Below are 25,379 nucleotides of genomic sequence, written 5' to 3' on the forward strand. Positions count from 1 at the left end.
GTTTGAAAAAAAAAGGATAGGTGGGTAGGTTTTATGATGTACACTGGAACTTGCTCCAACGTGATTTCAGAATGTATGAATAGATTTGCAGTTCAACTCTTGAAAGAGCCTGTTCTGGTATCTTTCTCGGGCTCCCCACCCAACTCCCCATCACTTCATAATATTTAACAGTTCCCTTATACAATGAGATGGACTATGACCTCATGATCTACCTTGCTGTGACCTTGCACCTTATTGCACTGCGCTTTCTCTGTAGCTGTGACACTTTACTCAGTACTGTTATTGTTTTTACCTGTACTACATCAATGCACTCTGTACTAACTCAACGTAACTGCACTGTGTAATGAATTGACCTGTACTATCAGTTTGTAAGACAAGCTTTTCACTGTACCTCAGTATAAGTGACAATAATAAACCAATACCAATACCAATAAAAGTTAGAATTGCCCAAAATGAGTACATGTACAGTTATCAGATTGCTGGCAATAATAATTAGCACTTATTGTTTCTCAGCATCTGGATTTCCAAGAGCTTTTTATATGTAAGTGAATATTTTCTAACACCAGATGTTTCAAAAAGCTTTCGTAATTTGAGGGCTAATTGTGACACAGTCAGTTCTCCAACAAGATGGAGGTAAACATTTACCTCTGGTTGTCAGATTGGAATAAGTATGATTTACTTCATCCATACCACTGTTGGGGTTATGACAGTACATTTAATCTTTGGGGAAGGTCTCCAAAAAAGCCCATTCCTCACTCTAAGCTCACCTCCTGTTTCTCTGCTATGAAGCAGACAAGCAGCTCAATAGCTGTCTGTTCAAGTTCCTGGGTGTCAACATCTCAGAGGATCTATCTTGGGCCCAACACACTGATGCAATCACGAAGGCAGCATGCCAGCGGCTCTACTTCATTAGGAGTTTGTGGAGATTTGGTATATCACCAAAGACCCTTGCAAATTTCTACACATGTACAGTGGAGAGCATTCTGACTGGTTGCATCGCTGCCTGGGATGGAGGCTCCAAAGCGCAGGGTCAAAAGAGGCTGCAGAGGGTTGTAGACTCAGCCAGCTCCATCACGGGCACTACCCTCCCCACCATCGAGGACATCTTCAAGAGAGTGTCTCAAGAAGGTGGTGCCTCAAGAAGGCGGCATCCATCATTAAGGACCCTCACCATCTGGGACATGCCCTCTTCATGTTACTACCATCGGGGAGGAGGTACAGGAGCCTGAAGACCCACACTCAGCGCTTCAGGTACAGCTTCTTCCCCTCCACCATCAGATTTCTGAACAGTCCATGAACCCATGAACACTACCTCGTTATCCCTCTTTTGCACTATTTATTTATTTCTGTAACTTATGGTGACTTCTATGTTTTACACTGTACTACTGCTGCAAAATGACAAATTTCACAGCATATGTCAGTGATAAAACCTGATTCTGAGCTCTTATATATTACTACACTCACTTTTACTAAATACTAAAAACAGGAGAAACGTGACACATAATTTTAACTAAAAGTGAAGTCCCTTGTGAATCTATTTGGAAAAGGACTAAGTTATCAAGGAGATTTTTAATCTAGTGGAAACCTTTCAGCACCCTTTGGAAAGAATTGGAAATAAAATTATACAAGAAACCATTGATTCAGATTTACAAACTTTTAAATCGCAGGGTGGCAATCTAGCCATTACCAGACCAAACAAACGACTGTATTTATTCATACTGCACATAACCTTCAGGATAAGCTCAGCCATATCCAATTTTACACATCTCTAATATTATTGGATTGTCTCCATTCTTTAATTTAAAGCATGCACAACATTCATAGTTGTCCACGGAATGAGGAAACCTGCTAATGTTTGGTTATGACAGTTATTAAACTAGCTCAACACTCTCACGTTTACTGTTTGCACTCTACCTGAAGCAGCGTCCCATGGATCTGGTTCTGTCGTATACAGCGATCTGTGGGAGCAGGTAAGGTTTCCATCAAGGTCTGTGCCATTGGAAGAATACGATCAATTGTCACAAAGGGAACTAGGGCAAGTGCAGCCATCTCACGGGATCGATGCACAGGCGAGTGACCACATCTGCAAGAAAAAGAATCATTTTACAGACTTGTTGTGAAGCATGGACAATTCCTCTCATCTGGCACCAAGTACAAATGAATGACGGGTGTGTCCGAGCACAACTGGGACAATTTGGGTACAAGCATTGTTGAATGCCAAGGACAGAACCTCGTAAATTTGCCACAGAGTTTGTTCATCAATTATTAATGCTAGACATCAGGATTTATTTTTAAATAAAATAATATTTCATAATGTAATTTTGATTTCTCTGTTTGAGGAATCTTATTGGCTATAAAAGTTTGTCACCCTCCCTACTAAAAGTCACAGTATTTTTCACACACAAACATTCACTGGTTTTGTAGTAATGCAGAACAAAGTCTTAACAAGAGTACACAGAACAATGATTCAATTACAAAAGTAAATAAAGGTGCTGCATGTGTTTTTAAGCACAGTAGATGCTGCTTTGTACAAAAATATGTTTTAATGTCATAAATGAAATTGTTTCCTTATTAGTCATATGTATATCGAAACACACAGTGAAATGCATCATTTGCGCGGAGTGTTCTGGGGGCAACCCGCAAGTGTCGCCACGCTTCCGGTGCCAACATAGCATGCCCACAACTTCCTAACCCATATGTGTTTGGAATGTGGGAGGAAACCGGAGCACCCGGAGGAAACCCACGCAGTCACGTGGAGAACATACAGTCTCCTTACAGACAGCGGCCAGAGTTGAACCCAGGTCACTGGCGCTGTAATCGTATTACACTAACCGCTACACTACCGTGCCTGTCTTGAGCAATCCTTTGGAATAGAGGATGAAATACTTCTACTGCGTTTTTGTTTGGGTTCTAAAGTGACGAATGAGTCCCACGTAGGAAGCACTGGCTCTTCCACAGATGGTGCAGGTGGTGCCCGATGGGACGGGTGGATAGTTGGTGAGGCAGTTTGTTCCTTCTGCCGCTTATGCTGGGCTTCCGAGTGTTCCGGCTGCGCAAACTCGAGGTTTTCAATACCATCCTGAATGTTCCTTCTTCAGTTTGAGCAGTCATGGGCCAAACGTTCCCTAAAGACAGTGGGGACGTTGCTGGTGTCTACCCATTTAAAGCACGATCTGAACTTAGAGTTATAGAACAATACAGCATGGATACAGGCCCTTCAGCCCAACCAGTCCATGCCGATCATGTTGCCCATCCAGCTAGTCCCAATTTCCTGCATTCAGCTCATATCCCTCTAAGCCCCGCCCCTCCATGTACCCATCAAAGTGCTTCTTAAATGATACTATCGTACCTGCCTCAAGCATGTCTTCTGGCAGCTCATTCCATATACTCACCACCCTCTGTGTGAACAAGTTGCTCCTCAGGTCCCTTTTAAATCTTTCCCCTCTTACCCTAAATCTATGCCCCCGAGTTTTAGACTCCCCTACCCTGGGGAAAAGACTCTTCTATACTTCTTTAAGGTCGCCCCTCATTCTCCTACGTTCTAAGGAATAAAGACCTAGCCTGGACAACTATAACCCTATAACTCAGGCCTTCTGGTCCTGGTAACATCCTCATAAATCTTCTCTGCACCCTTTCCAGTTTAATCACATTTTTCCCATAACACGGTGACCAAAACTGTACACAATACTGCAAGTGTGGCCTCACCAATGACTTATACAACTGCAAATATAATGTCCCAACTCCAATACTCATTGCCTTGACTGATGAAGGCCAGTGCGCTAAACACCTTTTTCACCACCCTAGCTACCTGTGATGCTGCTGTCAACGAACTATGCACTTGTACTCCTTGCTCCCTCTGTTCCATTACACTCCCTAGTGCCCTACCATTCATAATACGTCCTACACTGGTTTGACTTTCCAAAATGCATCACTTTACAGTTATCTGTATTGAAATCCATTTGCCACTCCTCAGCGCACTTCCCCAACTGATCAAGATCCCCCCGTGATCTACGATAACCTCCTTCACTAGCAACAACCCCTCCTAATTTAGTGTCATCCGCAAACTTACTGATCAAGCCTTGTGCATTCACATCCAAATCAGATATATAAGTAACAAGTAACAAGGGTCTCAACACTGACCCCTGCGGCACACCACTTGTCACCACAAATGCCAAAGATACACAAGTCCCAAACCTACTGATAGATTCAGGATGTTAAATCTGTTCATTCCCACCAGAGCTCCAGCCTGTCTGATTCTCTGGCACTAAACTGAGGAAATTCTCTCTTAGATTCTGCAGCACGAACAAGAATATGTTCCGGCATGATTATTCTCAACACTGGTGCCCCACAAGGCTGTGCCCTCAGCCCTCTACTCTACTCCCTATACACCCACGACTGTGTGGCCAGATACTGCTCTAACTCCATCTACAAGTTTGCAGATGATACCACCGTTGTAGGCCGTATCTCAAACAACGATGAGTCAGAGTACAGTAAGGAGATAGAGAGCTTAGTGGAATGGTGTCATGACAACAACCTTTCCCTCAATGTCAACAAAAGAGCTGGTCATTGACTTCAGGAAAGGGGGTGGTGTACATGCACCTGTCTACGTCAATGGTGCTGAGGTCAAGAGGGTTGAGAGCTTCAAGTTCCTGGGTGTGAACATCACCAACAGCCTGTCCTGGTCAAACCACATAGATGCCACAGCCAAGAAAGCTCACCAGTGCCTCTACTTCCTCAGGAGGCTAAAGAAATTTGGTTTGTCCCCTTTGACTCTCACCAACTTTTACTGATGCACCATAGAAAGCATCCTATCTGGATGTATCATGGCTTGGTACGGCAACTGCTCTGCCCAGGACCGCAAGAAGCTGCAGAGAGTTGTGGACACAGCTCAGCACATCACGGACACCAGCCTTCCCTCCTTGGACTCTGTCTTTACCTCTCATTGTCTTGGTGTAGCAGCCAGCATAATCAAAGACCCCACCCACCCAGGTCAGTCTCTCCTCTCTCCTCTTCTATCGGGTAGAAGATACAGGTGCCTGAGGGCATGTACCACCAGACTTAAGGACAGCTTCTACACCACTGTGATAAGACTATTGAATGGTTCCCTTATACAGTGAGATGGACTTTGACCTCATGATCTACCTTGTTGTGACCTTGCACTTTATTGCACTGCACTTTCTCTGTAGCTGTGACACTTTACTCTGTACTGTTACTGTTTTTACCTGTACTACATCAATGCACTTTGTACTAACTCAATGTAACTGCACTGTGTAATGAATTGACCTGTACGATCGGTTTGTAAGACAAGCTTTTCACTGTACCTCAGTACAAGTGACAATATTAAACCAATACCAATACCAGCAGGTTAGACCTGTCACAGATCCATGGCCCCATTGGCTTCAATTGGGGCAGTGAGGCTACAGAGAAGGAAGCAAAGGGGAAGGTACAATCCTTTTTCACTTCATTTATTTCTGTTTGGTTTTCTAGATTCAGTGATGTGCTTCTTTTCCAGGTTCCAATGTGTTTTTTTTAAGGAATGAAGCTTCCTCAATGCACCACAGGTCATCAACCCGCTAGACTTGAGGGCTGTTCGGGCAGGAAGAGTAGTCATCAGAAATTGGAACTGGTGTGGGGAGACCAAGCAGAGATTCCAGGAGCCAGAAACAAGTTAATAAGATACTGCACATCAACTTGTATAGTTAATTCAATTACAAGCTTTGGTTTAGCAATTCAGAGGAGTACTTGTTTATGTACACTAATGATCCACTGGATGGTACACTGGCTGATCTACATGGTCCTAACTCTACACTCACATTTTTGTGTTGAATGCAACACATTCTGCTTAATGAGCTCACAACGGATACACGAATATCAGCCATTCAGTATCTGATATGATCTGCCCTTCTCCCATTTTATTAACCTAATCATTTGATTCCTCTGCAATGAACTAGCGATATCATCTTGGATCCCGCATTAGGTTAGATCTGGCACAAGATCTCTCAAGAACATTAACAAGAATATGTTGAATGACATTTTCTGAGGTAGATGTGTGTTTGTGATCGTGGAGAATTCCCAGTTAAAGCTGTTGCTGTGAAGTAGAGAGATCATTATTGAGGCAGGACTGGAGGGGATGCGTTCAATTTCCTGACTAAGGCAGCTGGGAAATGTCTGCCCTCTGAGAGGAAGGAAGAAGGCCAGCTTTATGAACAGCTCACTTTTTAATTAAAATCAAGCACAACTGATTTTTTGTGGACGGTCATGTTTGTTTCTTCTCTTTGAGGACCCATCATTACCTGTCCCTCAAAATCATTCTTTCCCAAAGCATTAAAATTATGCAGCTCGAAGGCTGAGAAACTGCTGTGCACTGTTTCAGTCAGGATGTTATGGTAAGTGTGATCAATGCACTGGCAGAGAGGGGTGATGTGGGGCAGAACAATTAAAAGGTAAGTAAGTATGTTACCAAAGGGATCCCCGTCAAGCATATCGTTTGGATGAACCCCTTGACCTTCAAATGATCATCATTATTCACTCCCAGGATAACCTAGTCCTAGATTCCCACTATGAGGAATTACATCATTGCATGGGACTCTAATGTGGAAATGGTAGCTGGGATACAGGCTGCGATGCACAATGACTGTAATTCAAAGAATCTTGCAGTTCATCTTACCTGTAACAGCTCTTTAATAGAGCTCTTTGAAATTAAAGGCTGTCACAGTGAGAGAGCTGTGCCCACCAGGACTGTTGCCCAGTGCTATGTAGACATACCTGTGCCCACTGGGACTGTACCCACATTATACGGAGACAGACCTGTGCCCATTAGAACTGTACCCCAGTGTTACACAGGAACATACGTGCCCACCAGGACTGTACCCCAGTGTTATACAGAGACAGACCTGTGCCCATGGAGGACTGTACCCCAGTGTTATAAGGAACATATTGGTGCCCACCAGGACTGTACCCCAGTGTTATACAGGGACAGACCTGTTCTCACCATGACTGTTCCCTGGGTAGAGAACTGAATATGGACTTGAAACTGGACAATGACCCAGAAAATAGGACCAGAATCTACACTGTCCTTGACGGCAGAATCAGCACATAGAGTGTGGCGGGTAGTCAAGGTCTATCTCTAGTTTTCAACCACAGCGTCCACAGCTCCTGCTGGTCATAACACTCTTCTAACTGCATGGTGACATCTCCATTGGCTCCTTTTAGCAAGCTGGGGTTAGCCTGGACATTCCTCATTCCTGATCCTATTGCCATAACCTCTGGCTTTATAATAAAAATTAGCTCCCTGACAAAAATAACCCATTGGCAACCTTCGCCACAGGTGTAAGGCTGCAAGCCCCACCCACAGGTGTAAGGCTGCAAGCTTCTGGCCACAGGTGTGCGTCACATTTCCAGACAACGCAACAATTTCCCAGGAATCCCACACGCGCTACATTAATTCATATCGAGAACTTCCCTGTCAAATTTTTAAGAGGCCAAACCACTTGGAAGTGGTAGTTATTATTTTTCACAATGGATAGCTGCATAACGCTTAAAGAAAGCTATTCTGTGTGATTGAATTCCTCTTAGTCTTCTTAAAGTCTATTCTCTTTCAAGAGCCAAGTTTGGCACACGTATAACTTCTTGATTTACCGTCTCCTCCTTCCAAACCTGATGGCAGTTTACACTATGAGCTTGGCCCATTACTAGATCCTTGCTTATTAATTTCAAAGTTTTCAAGTACAAATTGTTCAACTTCATTTGGTACCAAATTGATTAAAACTGCAGCAACTCAGTGGCAGTTTAATATCATCTGACATTTCAAACAAACCACTTGCTAAGAGAATTTTAGTTTTTGGTTTTGATTACATTCAAATCAGAATATTTTACAGCCTGTTAAAATTGAACCAACAGAATACACATAAAATTCCTCAAAACATTTCCAATATGTTCTTAAAATGAAACACAAAAGCAGCAAATAGATTTCCTAGATACATTAAACAGGATTAATAAATATGAGTACATTGTGTGTTTTGGTTATATTATGTACATTTTAACATAGAACATAGAACAGTACAGCACAGGAACAGGCCCTTCAGCCCATGATATTGTGCTGAACTAATTAAATTAATAATCAAATGCCCAACTAAACTAAACGCAGGTTGGAGGAACAGCACCTCATATTCCACCTTGGCAGTCTCCAACCTGATGGCCTCAACATTGATTTCTCTAGCTTCCGGTAACCCCTCCTCTCTTTATCCTTCCACCCCTTTTCTTCGCCCACCCTTTTGTCTTCCCCCATTCCTGTGGCCCCCTCACCCCTTCTCCTTCCCTTCCCCCGGCCTCATGACCTGCCCATCTCCTTCCAATGGTCTACAGCCCTCTCCTACTGGATTCCTTCTTCTTCAGCCCTTTGCCTCTTCTATCACCTCTCAGCTTCTGACATCACTCCCTTTCATCCCCCCCTCCCCCACCTTCCCCATTCACCTATCACCTGCCAGCCTGTGTTCCTCTCCCTCCCCCGACCTTCTTATTCTGGCTTCTGCCCTCTTCCTTTCCAGTTCTGATGAAGGGTCTTGACCAGAAACGTTGACTGTTTATTTCCCTCCAATAGATGCTGCCTGACCTGCTGAGTTCCTCCAGCATTTTGTGTGTGTTGCCCACTACTTAATCACTTCTGCCTACACAATGTCCATATCCCTCCATTTCCCGCACATTCATGTGCCTATCTGACCTCTATTGTATTTGCCTCCACCACCACCTCTGGCAGCACATTCCAGGCACCCATCGCTCTGCGTAAAAAAACTTTCCTGATGCATCTCCTTTGAACTTGCCCCCTCTCACCTTAAATGCATGCCTTCTGGTTTTAGACACTTCAACCCTGGGAAAAAGATACTGGCTGTCTACTTTTTCTATGTCTCATCTTGTAAATCTCTATCAGATCTCCCCTCAGCCTCCGCCGCTCCAGAGAAAACGATCCAAGTTTGTCCAACCTCTCTTTATAGCACATGCCCTCTAATCCAGGCAGCATCCTGGTAAACCTCTTCTGCACCCTCTCCAGAGCCTCCACATCCTTCCTGTAATGGGGCGACCAGAACTGAATGCAATACTCCAGATGCAGCCTAACTCGAACCTTATAAAGCTGTTACATAACTTCCCGCTACTTAACTCAATTCCTTATAGAAACATTTCAGAGAAAATGAAAATTTATATCATTTAAGGCTCTATTAAACATTAGCATCAGCATCAGGCATCTTAATGATTTTTTTTAATATGTAGAAACATTAGAAGGCTGTTTTTTATATCAAGTTCAATTAATTTGATCTGCAGTGCAATTTATTTATGCCTGATCAACAGGATAATTTCTTTAATTTCATTTCAAAAATAAACTTTCTTCATAAAATATATATACAAGACAGTACACGACTTTCTTGACATTCATGGTGTTGTCCAGTGTTGTTAAGTCTGTACATTTCTAGTATTACCAAGTTAGTACATTCTATGTACAAAGTGCCAATGCCACTCGTGTGGCCTCTCTGAACAATAGACCCTTCAAGTATGTGAGAGGCTGTTGACAGGTCCCAGCCCTTCAATGTCCATTGGCAGCAGGAGCTTAGAGTGCAGTCCTTCCCTGCAGTGCTTGCATTGGCTGCACCAAGCTACAGCATGTCCCTCAGCGCATACTCCTGCAAGCCAGGATCGTGCCAGGAGGAAGCATTCAGTTATGGACATCTCGTTGTATTGGAAGATCAGTAAGTTTTGGGCAGACCAAAGTGCTTCTCCCACCAAGCTACTGATCTTCCAGCAGCACTTGTTTCGGTATGTGTCCCTGGGAACAGCCCATAGATCAGAGGATCATCTGTTACACAGCCACTCATGTCGAACCATGCCAAGGACCCTGGCATCCTTTCCCAGACTTACTTTGCAAATGCACAGTCCAATGGCTCATCCTCATCACAGCCACCTCGAGTGCAGCATGCATTGGGAGCGACTCTCTGACCCATGCAGGAAGCGTCAGAAAGGGAAGGCTCCTCTCGCTGCCAGCCAAACGCAGTCCTGGTGCTTGTTGGCAAGTTCTGACGATGAGGCATTTTGTCAAATGGGTTTGACAGACTGCTTGGGAAACCATCCCACAGAACCCATCGTGTCCTTCTCCAGCAGAGCCTGCAGGACATTCTATGCTGATCACTGCCTGATGGGACTTATGTTCAAAGGTATTTTCTGAAGGAAATTTTCCATATGGCAAAATCCAGCTGAAAGGAAGATGCGCAGGAACAAGACCAAGCCCATCCTTCACAATGCCGGGGACAGGTAGAACCTCAGCATGTAGTAACACTTGGTGTGTGCGTAATTTGGTTTTACGCACAGCTCGATGCAGCCACATACAAAGGTAGCCATAAGGATGTGGGCAACGTTGCGTACACTTTTCTTCCAGTTCTTTGAAGACTTGTATATTGCAACCCATCAGATGTGCTCCACCTTGGATCCCCAGATGAAACAGAAGTTGGCTCAGGTGACTGCCACAGAGGACGATTAGGGTAGGGGCCACACCTGCAACACGTACAGCAACACTGAGAACATCTCGCACCTAATGACCAAGTTCTTGCCTATCATTGAGAGAAACCATCACTCCACTTTACCAGTATTTTATTGATTACTCAAATGTACACTCAAAAATGGGACAAAGTTTCAAATCTGATCATCAACTGGACCTCAGCTTCCAGACCCTTGAACTAAACTCCCAAAACAAACTTCTCCTAAAGGATGCATCCTTATAGCAGGGCACAGTCGCAGGGGAGTGCCCAGAAAGATGTGATCTGTCTTTTTTACAAAGGAGCATTTTTTCCACTAGTTACAGTAATTGCCAAGTTATTCATAGTTTTACTGTCATGAACACTTAGACTTGGCAGAGGTAAATTGACTGATTATTTTACTGATATGAAAAGAAAAACTACTTCAATGTGATGCCAACATTACTGCATTACTGTTTTGCAAAGAAAAGAAAAAGTGCTGGAAATAATCAGTAGTCCATGCAGTAACCTGAGGAGAGAGAAACACAGGTAACATTTCAGAATGCTGACCTCTAATCAGATCCCTTCACAAATGCTGCCAGACCTGCTGAGTATTTCCAACATTCTTTGTTTTAATTTCAGCTTTCGAACATCTGCAGGTTTTTTTTTTGCTTTCCAATTATTGTTTTGCAAACACTTTCAGGGAATTTCAGCCAGTTCCAATTTATTCACCGGTTCCAATTTATTCACCCAGTTCAATGATGTGTTTCCTGACATTTTGAATGACTCATCTGGTACTTTATGGAAAAGACAAACATTATGGTTTCAGATTTTGCATTAGCCAAGAGATGGCAAGCAATGGCTAATGTGCTAAAAGAGACAAGTGGAAAGGTCAAAAAGACAGGATTCAAACAATAATCTTCAGCAACAAGTCTGAAAATGTTAAATTGAGATGAGGGGGATGGACAAAAAGAAACAACCTTAAACATTCTCATTCTAGCATCTCCAGCCACATACTTGCTTGCTCCTAAAATGTATTCTGGATTGAGTGGTGGTGTAGAAATACATTATAAAAGGGCATTATGTCTGAGACAGGTACTTTAATGCAAAGTAAAGAAGATGTTTGGTATATCCCATCACACTACACCTGGGAGTGGTCAATGTTGACACTGGATGCCTAAGGACAAAACTGTTCCATTAAGTGGCAAAACATTGCACGCTTGAATGAACATCAAAAATTTCACAACACAAACATCAATTGAAAAATATTCAGCAGATCACTGCTGTGACCCAAATTAGACTCAATTATCCATTCAATTTCACCTCTGCTGAGTCAGTTTTGTGAGACCACCAGAGGTTATTTACAAAGCTGTGGCATGCAAGTCTGTTGGATGAATAACAAGCAATGCAGTTCACGAAGAGTTAATCCCATAATCACAATCACTGTGGTATTTTCCATTTAGTTAGCACTTTTGTCCACATGTTGCTACATTTTAGTTTCATTGACAAGTTCTGTAGAGTTGAGAACAAAAATAAAAACCAGCAACGTGTTCAGGAATGACCAGATATGCTCCACGACCTTTACTGGTGTACAGTTTCCCAAAGGGTCAGGGATAAATAATGGAAAATGGGAACATAGCCAAGTGCTCTTGATCCAGAAACACTCTGTAGGAGGGCACTTTCGAAAATGCACACGTCATTACTTCTTACTGTAATGTAGAGCACATTAGTGGATGTAAGATATATGCATCACTGGCAATTTCCTGACCAGATGACAATTATACACAAGCAGTTGGATGTTTTATTTCAGACAAACTTTCACTACTGTATCCTTTAAGTTTCGTCACCTATCCTTACCCCTCCCCTCACCATTAAACATAACCCTTTGATAATGCAAGTGTAATGTAATTTGGATCCTTCTAAATGGCAATAGCAAAGTCAGTCAGACAGCAAGCAAAGGCAGACTATCCTAGGCTTGCATACCAATGTCCTTCAGGAATAAAATCGTGATCCTTGCCCCCTTTGCCACCGTAGACCCACTAACATGGTTGACTCTCAACTACCCTCTGAAATGGCCAACAATTCAGGAGCTGTTAGGTAAGGGCAATAAATTTTGGTCATGCCAGCTAAATCCAGTTACTGTGGATGAATAAACAAAGTAATAATTGGTACAATGCTGTTTCAGTACTGCATCAGTTGGTATGACTATAATAATTAAATGCTGGTTTACAACCATTATGTACATAGTGGGTTGTTAATATTGCAATGTCTTTACAGTAACTGGGTTTTCACTCCTTTCCATCCATACATAGCAATATATACAAATTACAGAAAGGAAACAGGCTACTTGGCCTCCAGATAATATAAATGTTTGCCCTCCACAAAGGAAAACAGCCCTAATCAAATTCATACACCCTGTTCTCATTTCACAACACAACTTTTTCTTTAGTCTATCCAATTTAATTTTGGATACTGACAGTTTCTGCTTCAACAACCAGCCCATGGAAGTGAATTCCGCATAGTCACACACTTTGTGTACACTTGCTCTCTGTTGTAACTTTCTTACATTTAATATTTATCATACTTTCACAAGTTGACACTTTCAATTCAGCTCAAGAAATGCTATAGGAAATTTAAAAGAAACATTTACTAAAGATTGGTAAATTACAGCATTCTCAGAGGGAATGGTTGAAGGAGATAATGTAGATGTATTTTTATGGAGAGCCAGATGAACATGCGAAGGAAGAAGGGGGGATAGAGGGCTACTGTGGCAGATTTGGCTGAGGAAACAGGAGACCTTGATTGAACGTTATAGCAGTGTGGGACTGGTTGAACCAAATGGCCTGTTTCTGTGCCATATGCACGTAATGTACAATAGCACAAACTCTGTTTGTACAAAGAAAACTGAATTTCAGTCCTTTGTGTTGCCTCATTCTAATAAATCTATGGTGTGTCAGGGCTAAATGACCAATATACTCCCTATTCTGTGCAGCCCAGTACTGTACAGCGTTCTAATGTTCACAATTAGCTTTCAACATTTCTGTCCATAGCCTCTTATGATAAGTAATTCCAATACCTATATCAAGCAAGATACTGCCATTAACGTTGTCAATATGTTGTTCCCCAATTGCTATTTCTGTTTGTGATTTGTGAATTATGATACTATTAACTTCATGCTACTTTCCAAGTTATTGATACTTAATGAACAGAAGTGTTCCCAGAATGCAACTCTGTAGGAAACTTTCAACCACTCTAAAATTGTCCTCTACTCCCACTTCGCTTCCGGATTAAACTAAGAGTCGACATCATTCCTCAGTGCCAGGTTTTCCCATTGTCCTCTGCTTAATCACTTTCACCTATGCACAATTAACAATCATACACGTTGATTTAGCATATCTGATTTTCTCCTAAATGCTTAAGTTCACAGAACTCAAAGTATCTGTGTACCCATTGAGAAGGAACAAGGCCATACTGTATTTACAAAATAAACTGGATACTAGCTGTTCTAATGAAAAGGTCAGACTTGAAATATTAGCAGTTACTCTCCCCTCAGAAGTTGCCTAATCTGCTGAATATTTCTGCATTTTCTGTTATTTCCAGTATTAACATTATTTTCTTTTTAAAAATAGCACAAAACTAAACAGCAAAGCTTCCACTTTGGTGCCTTCAAGTCACTCAAACTGATGTTTGCAATAATGAACTTGCTTTTTTCCCCAAAGCACTTTATGAGTAACATTATTCCAGAAGATAAAATGGGGAATAAACGATAAAATACTTGTATGAAATGTTAAATAAAGGATTTCCTTCTGATGTTGGAATTAAAAAAAAGGAAAGTGGCTAGCAAAGTCCAGAGTGAGCTTATTTTGTACGAAACCCTCTCTGTATTTGACAGCAATTATTGCTGACTCTGCCTTGCCTTCGTATGAGTGGAAAAACAGTCTTTGCTGTCTTAAGCATGAAAACACAGAGGTTGTAAAATCTGGTCTCAGACCAATGTAGAAGCTAGTCCCGTAAGGTTTCTTGATATAATTAGCACTAATAGGTTAAATCAGAAGTAATTGTGATGACTTTCAAACATGCAGACAAGCTAAGGGAGAGAAAAACAACAAAAAAGGTAACAAAGAGGTGAAACGAGAAGGACTAAAGAATACAGGAAGCAGAGACTCAGAGAGATAAACTGAAAGTTAAGATCTGAAAAGTAGGGAAAGAGCCCGAGCTGAGCAATTTTCCCCCAATTACAACAAATGATGCATTATTGAAAATGGGAAAAATCAAATATTGTTTACCTGACCATTCAGAAACATGCTAACATATCAGAAAGTTCTGGAATAACTAACTGCAACCATTAAACCTTGTAACTACTAGTCTGAAGAAAATTATTCATCAGCAATGATGGTAACAGCAAGTATGGATTCCAAACCACATTAATTCCAGCAGCTCCAAATGGCAATTAACTACTGCACCAATGGACAGAATTGCACAAAGCTCCTCTCAAAATATTGAAGACTGGCTGTAACAACTTGCAAAACTATTGGAATAGCCTTTATCCCTCATTAATTTTGTGAAAAGGTCAAAACATATCTGAGAAAAAAAATATTGTTTATACTGCAAATGCATGTGTAAACTAAAAATATTTCATTTGATAAACAATAGGAAGTAGTATCAGTGTTGGGACCACTGTTGTTCATTAGTGACAACAGTGATTTGGACCTGGAAATCGGAAGCACAGTTTAACAATTTGCCGAGGGGATCAGATTGGGAGGTGCGGTTAATACAGAGGAAAGCTGAAAGAAAATACATAGGATGTAACAAATTTGCAGAATTGACATGCAATATAGAACCATGAGGAAGTACATCTGGTGAGTGTCAAAATAGGTGAAAGTGGAATGGAAGGACCTTGGGCACGTATGTTTTTATTTCAGACTTTCAGCATCTGTAGTTCTGTTTGAGTTTCATTCCTAAGACTGCTTTCTTCCATCTCTGAAACATGGACCAAGCCACTACCCCTGCCTTAGTTCAATTGCCACCAAGATACTCATCATGCCTTTAGACACCTGGATGTGACTATTCGATTTCCACCCTCTGCAAAATTAACATCTGCTCTGCAATACCTCGATTTTGAAATCTTCATCTTTGTTTTCAATGGCCTTTCTGATGTTTCTGTGCTTAAATACTCTGCAAGCACAACAAACCACATTGGATTAACCTGGTGAAGAAACCAGTCCACACTAGTGTTAATGGTCCAATGCCTCCTGCTTCATTTCTTTATGTAAATCTATCAGTGTGACTCTGTACTGACTTCTCCTACACATGCTTGCCCAGCCTCCCCTTTAATGCATCTATACTATTCAACTCAGCCACTCCCTGTGGTACCGGGTTCCACCTCTCCTTGAGTAAAGGATTTTCTTCCTAGTTCCCAACTGGATTTCTTTGTTATTATCTTGTGTGATGGTCTCTAGATGTTCTCTTCCCCATTCTTTATGCAGTATACATGATATTGCTGCCCAAAAGATTCCACTGATCTTCATTCCTCAATGTTACTTACCTGCACACATACCATAAAAGGAGCAAACACTGTTGAATAGAGTAATAATCAAGCTTCAATGCTCCCTCACTGTCCCATGCAATAAATCATCATCAGATACTTAAAACTGATAATCAATTGAATTACTCTGAATTAAAGCTTTTGGTCTTTCAACCAATTACAGATTGACAACGTAATAGAACACATAATTACAAAGAAAGCAACAATCATACAATTAAAATTTAATTTGTTTAAGGAAGCACAATAAAGTGTTTAATGCATTATATTTAGTAGCTATAGTTTGTAATAGTATCATGATATGTTTATCAACACTCTACAAAGATTATTTCAAAGCCTTGTTCAAGATTCATTGCATTCCTATAAAAGCATTGTAGGAAGTATTCTCATTACTGCCATTCTATACACATTATAGTGTGTTGGTATTCAGTATATTCTGCAGTAAAATTATCTTGCAGCACCTACAGCTAATAAAAAATTGGAACGTGTATGCTGGAAGAAAACTTCATTCAAGCATGGTAAGATGTCAAATTCCTGAGCTGCACTGCACACGAGGGATGGCTCATGGCAAAACAATTTCATGATATGCAGATGGAACTATCATTTTTAATTTTATTTTACATGATACCAGCAGACCATCTTCACCCAGATTTATTATTAGCATTGATATCATTGTACAGGACGACAGGCCACAGTAGAACCTCCATGTGCTGACGAAGAGCTTTAATTCACATCTCTGCAAGTGTGGAATGGCCAAAGAAAACAGGCAAGGTGAGGGTCCACCAGTTGTCGGTGGGTTAAGGATCAATTGCTGCAAATTGGTGAATGAAAGAGTTGGTAGATGTTATCGGTTGCCAGGGATAGTGGAGTCAAGATCTGGGGAATCCCAGTGAGAGTTCTTTTTGTCCAATGGGTCTGTGTGCCACTCCTGCCTCTTACATGAATTGTGAAAGTCCATAGTCTAGCTTTATGGGACTAACTAACCACAGGATAGTAAGTAAAGATGGTTATGGCCACATGAGGAGTGGATTACACAGAATTAGTCCAAACCACCCCACTTGAGCCTCCTTTCTGTTTATCCTCATCTAAATCAAAGCCTGCAAGATGGCTAATCAACCAGAGAATTTGTCTACTACTTAGTCTGATGACGAGTGTGAAGATGCAAGAACAGTAAAATCACAAACATTATCCATGTACACATTGCAGAAGTCACCAAGCAGCAAATAGGAACAGGATCCCCCAATTATTCTTTTTTCCTCCTCAGGCCAGTGGAAGCTCTATTCCCAGCAGTCACTACAAGGGCCATTGAGTCATACAACATGGACACAAACTCCTCAGCCCAGTGAGTCCTCACCAACCATCAAAAACCCATTGGAATTAATCCCATTTTATTTTCCTCACACCCCCATCCACTCCCCCAGATTCTACCACCCACCAAGGGCAATTTACAGTGGCCAGTTAACTTACTAGTCCCCAGGATGAAGTTGTACAAGATGTTGGTGAGGCCAAATTTGGAGTATTGTATGCAGTTCTGGTCACCTACCTACGGGAAAGATATCAATGAGCTTGAAAGAGTGCAGAGAAAATTTACAAGGATGTTGCCGGCACTTGAGGACCTGAGTTGTAGGGAAAGGTTGAACAGGTTAAGACTTTATTCCCTGGAGTGTAGGAGAATGAGGGGAGATCATATAGAGGTAGACAAAATTATGAGGGGTATAGATAGGGTGAATGCATGCAGGCTTTTTCCCCTCAGATTGGGTGAGACTAGAACTAGGGGACATAGGTTTAGGGTGAAAGGTGAAATATATAAGGGGAATCTGAGGGGGATCTTCTTCACTCAGAGGGTGGTGCGAGTGTGGAACGAGCTGCCAATGGAAATGGTAGATGTGGGTTCAGTTGTAACATTTAAGCGAGGTTTGGATAGGTACATGGTTGGGAGGGGTTTGGAGGGATATGGTCCGGGTGCAGGGAGATGGGACTAGGCAAAAGATCAGGTCAGCATGGACTAGATGGGCCGAAGGGCCTGTTTCTGTGCTGCAGTACTCTATGACTCTATGTGCGAAGAAATTGGAACACCTGGAGGGAACGGGATTGAACACAGGTCACTGGAGCTGTTTCTTAATTCTTGTTCCTCTTTCCACAGATGCTGCCTAACCTTATGAATATTTCCAGTATTTTCAGTTTCTGCTCTCATTTCAGGTTTCCAAGATCTGTTTTTTTTCATTATTTTCAGTCACGTAAGTGAATGGATTTGCCTTATTTATATTGAACCTCTTGCATTAAATATACTTCAAAGGATGTAAATGATATTCCATTCATGCCTCACCTTCTTGTACTGTAATTCTTTTTTGTTTTCATAAATGGCAGAGCTCATCAATGTTGGGCAACTTTTTTTTTAATACACACAAATGATCAAATATGTTGTTAATCAAGGTCAAATGAGCGCAACAACAGCAGCCACAAAGTAAGCTTGTGTGTATTAGAAAGATATTGCCTAAAAGGTATGGTATTTTTTTTATCCTTGATTGCAACTCTTGTCACTGTATCCTTCTCTCTCACTATTTCAACCATCCCTACTACTCTTACAGGGTGGTAGCCCTATACTGCAGAACTGTTTCATGGTGTACTCGCACTCACCTGATACAGGCAGCTCACTGAATATCACTTGTGGGGATTTTCAGGGAGTGCGCACCATCTTCTAGAAAGCAATTAGTCCCTGCCTTTTCTTGATCACAGTATGAAGAATCACTCCAGGACCATTCTGCTCAGACTACTCAGCTGAGGCTTGTAAATAGCTGTCCTTCTTAGGAAGTCAAAATGTAACAAATGAACCACATTCAAACTTTAGAAAACTAATGTTACTGCTGGCAACTACATTTTTTAAAAACTAAAAATAAAACTAGAATTCATAACCTATATTTATGATGCTATTCCTTCACTTATCATTTGCCAACTTAGTTTGCAATCTCAGTTAATTAACCACAGTTAATTAGTTTCTGTATAAAGGAGTGAAGAGTAATTATGCCATGTATCATTTTATTCCTGCCAGTAATATGGGTTATAAAAAAATTAAAGCTAATTTAACAAAAGCCAGACTGCTTTACAGGTTTATAATTTCCTTAAGAAGTTAAAATATAAGCTTAAATCAGGAACAAGTATTTATTAGGTGCATATTTATTCTTTTAAAAACAAGCCTAGTTTCAACCTGGTGTTTCACCTTTTAGAAAGTCCATCAGTGGGTCAGTGGTATAGTTTGTTGTTTTGAGGCAATTGCCATTTCTGTCCTGTTCTCATAAAGATGATACACAATTAAAAATATATTTTGGGTTCATTAGAATGATCTATTTTAACAGTGCAAGTTAAATCATGACTGCAAATGTGATGAGTGGGACGAGGTTTGGAACACTGGCTATCCTGTTGCGTGATGCTAAAAGGTTGGTGCTTTGCCTGGGGCACAGAAATCAAACCAGTTATTACAGTTATTGAAAGCAGGTGAAATAACAAATGTTTTACTCAGCAGTTTCTGACATGTGTTGTGGGGGAGCTGGATGAATACCAGCTACAATCTTGCAGGAGATACAGGGAGTTTTCCCATTCTGTCCATACCAAGGCAAATAAAACAATTAGGTTCAGGAAAACGTAGCTATGAACAAGATAGTTCACTTTGCCATAAAACATTTGTGACAAAATAGGAATTTATCAGCATCTCTTCCAGTTAACCAACACCTCATTATTTGTAAAATGTCACAATGCCACAGTCAAATGAGATACTGGCATTTTGCATGTGGACCAAGAAAACAGCTGATAAAATTTCACTCAATGTTCTTTCCATTTTTATATTATGTTGGATAATTAATAAAACAAAACAGCACGTAGGTGTCAGTGGAAATTTCTGAGGAGACCCACATGCTCCAGCTGGAGCTATTTGTTTCATACATCATTAGCTAAGCATGATTTAAGATAGAGCATTTGGAGAAAGAATAATTACTTACAACAGAGTTTGGAATAATGTGGGAGCAAGGAAGGAAAGGAGAGAGTGAGAGGGAGAGAGAATGTGATTATGGACAAAAAGTATCATCAATAATGCTTTATTCTGAAATGAGTCTATTCTGTACATAGTTTTAACTTAAAGACCAACATTAATGTATTTCTAGCAATGAATTTTCTTTCAGTTGAAGCAACGCACAGCAACAACCATGTGGGGTTAAGATACATCAAAGCAGAATTTTGTCCTTTATTGCATCCCTAATAGTAATATTAACAGCAGTACATTGTGCTCTGTTTCCAAAATTCAGTTCCACAATAATCAATGCATAGCTACCATAACACTGTGTTTAATGCTAGCAACTGAGGAATAATTTCTATTTTAATATGCATGCATTAAACTTGACATATATAGAAAGATCTATTTGTTATTATTAACATATGCAGTGAAAACAAGCTCACTTGCTTCCTCAGGACAACTAGTTTGTTTTCAATTCATGATCCTTTTAGAGCAGTCACTGACAGACGTGTTCGTTCTCTAAAGGGGCATACTATCACTCAATCGTTCAATCACCTTAGCCTCCTTGTTGACACAGCAAGGTTACTTGGACTTGAATGAGAGGCTGTCCTCAGTTTTCAATATTGTATCCCCAGACTAGAAATTGGAAGACCACAATACTGACTTTTCTGTGATTTATCTCTCAGAGCAGATTATTATGCATGATCTGATTACAGCAATGCGAAACTTTCCAGTTGAGCAACTGCTTCTATAATGGTGTTGCCTTAAAGCAGCGGACCTAGCTGGTGATGAGGTGGCGATAGGTAGCAGCAGATTTTGGCCCAGTATTGCTAATCTCAGTCATACCTCTGCGACAAGATACTAAGTACAGGATGCAGCTGTACTTGTACCTGGCATGAGCAGCATTAGCGGAAGCAGGGGAATCATTCAACTACAGGGGACACCTGGCCTACAAAGACATCCATAAATAGTACTGCAGAAAAAAAATGCCCCAAAATAGAACATCCTGAAATAGTGATGTGGTTTATAAACAGTGGTAATATGCTCTGAATAGTATGCCAAGGATAGAAATTTTTTTTTAATATTCATAGAATCTAAAAATCAATGTAATGAAGAGTACAACAGACCTGACAAAAGGGATTACATATGTTACTCTCAGATATAATCACTGGTGCTTCAATCAACCTTACTAAGTCCTTTGAAATGAAACAGCGAGTGAAAGTTTAGTTAATTCTCATTAATATTTTATTCCATAAGTGTATTCCATATCATATTTTTATTCCATATCAGCAGTATTGTTTGTGCAAAATACAGAGCTTTCCACTGTTCTCTGCTGAGAGCATTTGCAGATCATTTTGAATTATTTAACAGCGTATGTTTACTTACTGTACCACGCAAACACACGTGTGATCCATGCTGCTTTCCTCAATTTGGATAGCAAGTCTTATAGTAAAAGATGACAATGGGGCAGAATGCTTTTGGAAAGTACGTAGGTGGGTTAGCATTTCAGTAGTCTGAAAGACACTTCTACAATTAGTATCACAGTAAACGATAGTTGTTACTTCTGCTGTCGAAGACAGAATCATAATTCTCATCACCAAAGCAATTAGAGGTTGTGCATTTTATTAGTGCGGGTGCACTGTGAAGTGGAAGTATGCAATATCGAGGCATAAAGTCTGTCCTTGAGATATTAACCCCGTAAAGTTATACAACACACTTCATCACAGTCTAATTCCAGCTCCCACTTGATGGAAAATTCCACTTTTGCTGTAGTGGAACAATCTGAACCTCAGCACATTCCTGCCAGCCAACCAAAGAGAAAAGCAAAGCAAAACTTTACCCACGCTACTGCTATTTATTAGGAAACAGATTATTCTAAACAGCCAAGTCGCAGATTTGTTGTATTCAAGGACTTTAAATCGAGGTAGAGCCAGCACTAATGAATCATACAATTATTTCTTTTTTCTAGGTTTATGTTATATAGGTCACTGCAGAAAATGCAGGTCATCAAAAATACTCCATTAGTGAAAAATAGTTCACACATTTTTTGAATCATACTTCATGAATCCATAATTATTTGAATTTCTTTTAAATCGATGATAAAAACATAATAAACAATAACATAGCACACTTTTAAATTACTCTAAAATTTTGAGAAGCATTTGACTAATAATATAGAACATTAGACTAGGTTAAAAATGATAATATTAATTAAGAAAACTGTACCATCATAAATACAGTGAAAGAGAGATGAAAGAGGCTAATTTAAATCTCTGCCATCAGAATAACTTCTGGTTGTTCTCTTAATTTTCAGAAGCCTCTTTGATTTTACTATATTCCAAGTTGGTGATTTATCACTGAGTGGTGATTTTAATTTTTATCCATATGTCTGTCCAATATCCATGAAGAGAAAATTCCTGCAATTACAAACTGGGAAAAACAATGCCCTCGTCTTCAACCCTCCCCACAAACCACACTCGTTGGACACCAGTTCCATTCTCTTCCAAAGCCACTTAGGGTGAAGCAGAGCGTGCACCGACTTTGCTCATATTTGATCCAGAGCCAGCTTCCAACCACGTATTCTCACTATGATTACTGGATCTGTAGTATAGAGCAACTCAGCTCTTCACCCAGCAAAACAGTCACCCAGAGCATTATTACTTCTAGACTGTTCCAAAGGTCTGCTTCCTGACCTACCACTATCCACCCTTCACGAATTTCAGCTCATTAACAATTCAGCTAACTTGCACCAAGTCCCATTCAATCATTATCCGTGTGATGATCTACACTGACTGCAGGTCCAGCAAATTCTGACCCTCTTATTCAATTCTTTCCATGGACCACCAGGCTGTGCTCCTTACCCCTGCATACAAACAAAAACTGAAATGTGACGACACAGTACAGAAAAATCACACAGTGCTGGTCTGAGGAAACAGATGAGTTTCTATGTGACTGCTTTGAGTCAGTGGACTGATCCATATTCAAAGACTCAGCTGCCAGCCTAGATGAGCATGTCACCACTGTCACAGACTTTATCAGCATGTGATAAAGTCCATTATAACCTATCACCAACTGGAATGCAAAGCTGCTGCAAAAGCATACAAGGGCTCACTTGATCCCTTTAATTCTTTTTTAATTACTCATTTTCAGAAACTAGCATTATTGGTATTGGTTTATTATTGTCACTTATACTGAAGTACAGTGAAAAACTTGTCTTGCATACCGATCACACAGATCAATTCATTACACAGTGCAGTTACATTCGGTTAGTACAGAGTGCATTGATGTAGTACAGGTAAAAACAATAACAGTACAGAGTAAAGTGTCACAGCCACAGAGAAAGTGCAGTGCAATAAGGTGCAAGGTTACAACAAGGTAGATTGTGAGGTCAGAGTCCATCTCATCATATAAGGGAACCATTCAATAGTCTTATCACAGTGGGGTAGAAGCTGTCCTTACGTCTGGTGGTACGTGCCCTCAGGCTCTTGTATCTTCTACCCGACGGAAGAGGAGAGATGTCCCGGGTGGGTGGGGTCTTTGATTATGCTGGCTCCTACACCAAAACAGCGAGAGGTAAAGACATAGTCCAAGGAGGGGAGGCTGGTGTCCATGATGTGCTGGGCTGTGTCCACAACTCTCTGCAGTTCCTTGCGGTCCTGGGCAGAGCAGTTGCTGTACCAAGCCATGATACAGTACATCCAGATAGGATGCTTTCTATTGTGCATCGATAAAAATTGGAGAGAGACAAAGGGGACAAACCAAATTTCTTTTGCCTCCTGAGGAAGTAGAAGCGTTGGTGAGCTTTCTTGACCGTGCATCTATGTGATTTGACCAGGACAGGCTGTTGGTGATGTTCACTCCCAGGAACTTGAAGCTCTCAACCTTTTCGTCCTCAGCACCGTTGACGTAGACAGGTGCATGTACACCGCCCCCTTTCCTGAAGTCAATGACCAGCTCTTTTGTTTTGTTGACATTGAGGGAAAGGTTGTTGTCATGATACCATGTCACTAAGCTCTCTATCTCCTTCCTGTACTCCGACTCATCGCTGTTTGAGATATGGCCTACAACGATGGTATCATCTGAAAACTTGTAGATGGAGTTACAGCAGAATCTGACAACACAATCATGTGTATAGGGAATAGAGGGCTGAGGATGCAGCCTTATGGGGAACCAGTGTTGAGAATAATCGTGCCAGAGGTATTGCTGCCTATCCTCACTGACTGCGGTCTGTTGGTTAGAAAGTCAAGGATCCAGTTACAGAGGGAGGTGTTGAGTCCTAGTTTGGTGACAAGTTTGCTTGGGATTATTGTATTGAAGGCAGAGCTGTAGTCAATAAACAATAGTCTAACGTATGTGTCTTTACTGTCCAGATGCTCCAGAGCTGAGTGTAGGGCCAGGGAGATGGTGTCCACTGTGGACCTGTTTCAGCAATAGGTGAATTGCAGTGGGTCGAGGTTGTCTGGGAGGTTGGAGTTGATGCATGCCATAACCAACCTCTCAAAGAACTTCGTGATGGTGGATGTCAGAGGCACTGGTCGGTAGTCACTGAGGCATGTTACCTTGCTTTTCTTTGGTATTGGTATGATAGTGGTCTTCTTAAAACAGGTGGGAACCTGAGATTGAAGCAGGGAGAGGTTAAATATGTCAGCAAATACTTCTGCCAGCCAGCTGATCAGCACAAGATCTGAGCATACAGCCAGGGACACCATCTGGGCCAGATACTTTCCTCATGTTCACTCTCGGAAGACTGATCTTACGTCCTCAGCGGTGATTAGCATTACTGACAAGGTCAGTAGTTGTTGCCCATCTGAAAGTGTCCTTGAGAAGCAAAGATGAGCCACTTTCTTGAATCATTGTAGTCTTTCTGCTATTAGGTAGGGAGTTCCAAGATATAGATCCCATGACAGTAAAGGAATGATGAAATCATTCCGAGTTGGGATAATGTGCGAGTTGGAGGAGGATCTGCAAGTGATATCATCCCCATGCTACCCTTGTCCTTCTTGGTGCTAGAGGATGTGGGTTTGGGTGGGTGCTGTGAGAATGGCCTAGACGAGTAACCTACCATCCTTTTCCTGTCTCATTTGCGTAGTTTACTGAGTTTCCTTGATCTCTTTATCAAGAAGACACAGTAAACTATGCAACTAAACAACAGTGCAGTTGGCATGGTTGACCAGCATTGCACTTCTGCCGAAATGAGGTTTTTTTTTATAAATAAACTTAGAAGGGTTCAGATTTTTCACTCTTAATCTGATTTTTGTGTGGAGGAGACTTTTATGGTCTCCATAAGAAATTCTTTTTGAAAAGTTCTCCTTTTTCTCGATCAGCTCAACATTGCTGT

General features: G+C 41.1%; 1 protein-coding gene across 1 annotated transcript in view; it reads right to left on the reverse strand.

Moving 5' to 3' along the window:
- Positions 1–25,379, reverse strand: part of thada (THADA armadillo repeat containing) — a 299,794-nt gene that overhangs the window by 134,321 nt on the left and 140,094 nt on the right. The window contains 1 exon segment of the mRNA XM_052011253.1: positions 1,915–2,083. Coding sequence (XP_051867213.1) covers positions 1,915–2,083 — 169 coding nt within the window.

Source organism: Pristis pectinata, chromosome 3 (assembly GCF_009764475.1).
Source record: "Pristis pectinata isolate sPriPec2 chromosome 3, sPriPec2.1.pri, whole genome shotgun sequence".
NCBI classification, from domain to species: Eukaryota; Metazoa; Chordata; class Chondrichthyes; order Rhinopristiformes; family Pristidae; genus Pristis; species Pristis pectinata.